The sequence below is a fragment of the Eimeria maxima genome, genomic scaffold (genome assembly GCF_000499605.1).
Source record: "Eimeria maxima Weybridge genomic scaffold, Emw_scaff1419, whole genome shotgun sequence".
Lineage (NCBI taxonomy): Eukaryota > Apicomplexa > Conoidasida > Eucoccidiorida > Eimeriidae > Eimeria > Eimeria maxima.
Window position 1 is genome coordinate 1 of NW_013563501.1, and position 4075 is coordinate 4075.

Below are 4075 nucleotides of genomic sequence, written 5' to 3' on the forward strand. Positions count from 1 at the left end.
TTAATCAGCAGCAGCAGCAGCAGCAACAGCAACAGCAGCAGCAGCAACAGCAGCAGCAGCAGCAGCAGCAGCAGCTTACGGTGGGGAAGATGTTGATTCGGAAGTTTCTCCTGAATTAAAAACAAACAAAATAATACACTAACAAAACCCTAAACCCTAAACCCTAAACCCTAAACCCTAAACCCTAAACCCTAAACCCTAAACGCAAACAAATAAAAAAAAGAGGTAAAAACAAACAACAACAATAAAATAAATAAAATAAATAAATAAATAAATAAATAAAATAAATAAATAAAATAAATAAATAAATAATTTACCTGCCTGTAAATGGTCAGCAAATACATTAGGATTAAAATCAATAAGAAGAAGAAAGATAAATAAATAAATAAATAAATAAATAAATAAATAAATAAATAAATAAATAAATAAATAAATAAATAATTTACCTGCCTGTAAATGGTCAGCAAATACATTAGGATTAAAATCAATAAGAAGAAGAAAGATAGACAAACAAGACAACAAAAATTCTTCTTTTATTGAATTCTTAAATATATTACTAAATGGTAAACCCTAGACACAAAAAAAAAAGAAACAATTAACCCTTATTTATTCATTTATTTATTTATTTATTTATTTACTTATTTATTTATTTATTTAGGGTTAAGGGGAGAGAGAGAGAGAGGGAGAGAGCTGCAATATGAATGGTGCAGGGATTGTATATGATTCATATAGAACCCTAAACCCTAAACCCTAAACCCTAAACCCTAAACCCTAGTAAACCCTAATAAACCCTAGTAAACCCTAAACCCTAATTCTTACATATCCAAGAGGATCATAAGTAAATATTGAACTAAGAAGAGAACAGAAAAGGTTTGCGGTGTATGGCATCCTTCCTGCTGTAAATACAGCTAACCATGCAGGTTCTTGCCGTAAATATTCATCTATTGTCTATACACATTAATAACCCTTCTAAACCCTAAACCCTAAACCCTAAACCCTAAACCCTAAACCCTAAACCCTAAAATTTTTTTACAGACAATAAACCCTAGAACAAGTAAACCCTAAAAACCCTATAGACCCAATATATAGATAATAGACCGTCAAAACCCTAAACCCTATTATAAACGGTCCAAAAACCCTAAACCCTAAACCCTAAACCCTAAACCCTAAACCCTAATCCGTACGTGCCTTAGAAAGAGATCCAGCAAAACATAATAGTAGACAACGAAGAACTTTAGATCTATTTGCTAACATAAAAGGAATAGAGGAAGGAGAAAAAGAAGAAAAAGAAAAACCCCCAAACCCTCCTCCCCATAGAAAGCGAGGGTCTATTACATGACTAGGAGGAACCTAAGAAAATACCGTATATACACCCCAATTATATAAACCCTAATTAACCCTAATTAACCCTAATTAACATAAATAAACCCTTTAGTAAACCCTAGCATAAGGAGACGGATAGACAAGGAACACACAAGCAAAGAATACACAAAAAAAACAAACATATTCATACTAAACCCTAAACCCTAGTAAACCCTACTAAACCCTAAACCCTAGTAAACCCTAGTAAACCCTAAACCCTAAACCCTCACCTCCCCTTCTGCCAAGAAGCACCGCGGTGCATTGACGCAAAAGCCATTCAGAAATAACAGACGGGAAAGGGCAGTCATTATCTGAACACAAACCCTAAACCCTAAACCCTAGTAAGTAAACCCTAAACCCTCTAATCATAAGAAGCTAGAGGTTTACTGAATACACAAGGAGACACACAACCCCAAACCCTAAACCCTAAACCCTAACCTCATTTGCTACAGTTGTGCAGCGAGTTGAGTCTGGAGACGTCTGAGGGCTTTGCTGCAGCTCTAGCTGCTGCTGCTGCTCTTGCTGCTGCTCCTCTTGCTGCTGCTGCTGGGCTTGTTGCTGTTCCTGTTGAGGCTGTGCATCTTTGTCCTCTTGCCTTTCCTGCTGCTGCTGCTGCAGCTCTTTCTGCTGCTCTTGCTGTTGCTGTTGCTGCTGATCGGTCTTCAGCTGCTGCTGCTGCTCTTGCTGCTGCTGCTGCTCCCGCTGCGGCGGTACATACCCTTGGGCCTCTAGCAGCTGCAGCAGCAGCTGCTCTTGCTGCTGTATCTCCTCCTCAAACTCCTCTACAGGAATGGGGGTCCAGAAGAGGGTGGCCTCTAAGAACAAAACCCTAAACCCTAAACCCTAAACCCTAAACCCTAAACCCTAAACCGTAATTCCTAAACCCTAATTCCTAAACCCTAGTAAACCCTTATAAACTCTAGTAAGCCATAAACCGTAGAACTATTACTATGTATGGTATTTGAATTGTATTGTAAGTAGAAACAAATGAAGGGTTTAGGGTTTAGGGTTTAGGGTTTAGGGTTTACCTAATTCAGGTTTAAGTATAGTAGAAGAAAGAAGTTGATGTAATAAAGAGAGAGAAGATAATAAAGAATCTTCTTCTTTTTGTATTAAATAATATTTACTCCCTTTATTACACATCATTAATAAATATTGTGTTAACTGTACAAGAAAAAAAAAAAAAAAAAATTCAAAACCCTAAACCCTAAACCCTAAACCCTAAACCCTAAACCCTAGATAAACCCTAAACCCTAGAAAATGATAGAAAAAAATATTAATGAATTACCTTTCTAAATAGGGTTTGTAGATTTAAGGGTTTTAAGGAGACAAGAAGATCAACATCTTCTTGTGGCAAAATAAAAGAAGAAGAAGAAGAGGAGGAGGAGGAGGAAGAAGGAGGAGGAGGAGGAGAAGAAGGAGAAGAAGAAGAAGAGGAGGAGGAGGAAGAAGAAGAAGAAGAAGAAGAAGAAGAAGGAGGAGGAGAAGGAAGAGACCCTAATCCAAAGAAAAGGGATACCCAAAAATCCTATAAAAGAGACAATTTATACACAAGGAGACACACAAAAAAAAGGAGACAATTAATTAATTAATTAATTAATTAATTAATTAAGGAGACAATTAAGGATACAATTAATTAGGGTTTAGGGTTTAGGGTTTAGGGTTTACTGGTGGTTGCTTGTGTAGATCCGAAGAAGTTAGCAGCGCAACCTGCTCCTGTACATGCGATGCACTCTCTGTATTACCCATCTTCTCCTGCTGCTGCTGTTGCTGCTGTTGCTGCTGTTGCTGCTGTTGCTGCTGTTGCTGTTGCTGCTGCTGCTGTTGCTGCTGCTGCTTTTGCTGCTGTGGTTGCAGCAGCAAACAGGTGTAGCAGCAAATGACTCAGGCTGAATGAATTTGGCCGCAAATGACCAGTTGAGGTCTTGCTGCTGCTATCGCTGCTGCTGCTGCTGTTGCTGCTGCTGCTGCTGTTGCTGCTGCTGTTGCTGCTGCTGCTGTTGCTGCTGCTGCTGATGCCGTGGGACAGCTGCTGTTGCAGCAGCAGCTGCTGCTGCAGGCGTCTCGTGGCGCCGTTTGCTGTCTCTTCCCTGCAGCAGCAGCGAAGAGGTAAGTCACGAGCGCATCTGCTGCAGTTGCTGCTGCTGCTGCTGTTGTTGTTGTTGTTGTTGTTGTTGCTCGTAGAGACCGCTGTTGCAGCTGCAGCTGCAGCAGCTCGCGACCGTAGGTTCCGCTATTGTGCTAGCTGCTGCTGCTGCTGTTGTTGTTGCTGCCGCAGTAGACAGCAGCAGCAACTCACTGCAGATAATGTTGCTGCTGCTGCTGAGGTGTATGTACACCCGAGGCCCGTCAGGGGCCCCCTGGGTAAGGAGATGTCTATCCGGTTGACGGTCTCAGCCGCTGTTGCTGCGGTGTCTTAGGGTTTAGGGTTTAGGGTTTAGGCTTTAGGGTTTAGGGTTTGGATAATGTTTGCTTTTAGACTTGATCCAATTAACGAAAGACAGCAGCGCCGCCTCGCGCAGCAGCAGCAGCAGCCGGATGCGGCAGCGCCGGATGCGGGACAGCAGCAGCAGCAGCAGCAGCAACAGCTGCAACAGCAGCAGCAGCAACCTGCGCATGCATGCAGAGAAGCAGCAGCAGCAGCAACAACAGTCTTCTATTTAAAAAGAAGAAAGAATATAATTTCTTTTTTTACCTTTATATTTAATTAATT

General features: G+C 41.0%; 1 protein-coding gene across 1 annotated transcript; it reads right to left on the reverse strand.

The window, feature by feature from the left end:
• Positions 1-79: 79 nt before the first annotated feature.
• On the reverse strand, positions 80-3111 carry EMWEY_00052440 (hypothetical protein; the record flags this gene model as incomplete). The annotated part of the gene is made up of 5 exons (XM_013477524.1): positions 80-138; positions 820-948; positions 1593-1673; positions 1801-2177; positions 3108-3111. Coding segments are annotated over 5 exons (650 nt in total), but the record flags the coding sequence as incomplete, so codon positions are not given.
• Positions 3112-4075: the final 964 nt, after the last annotated feature.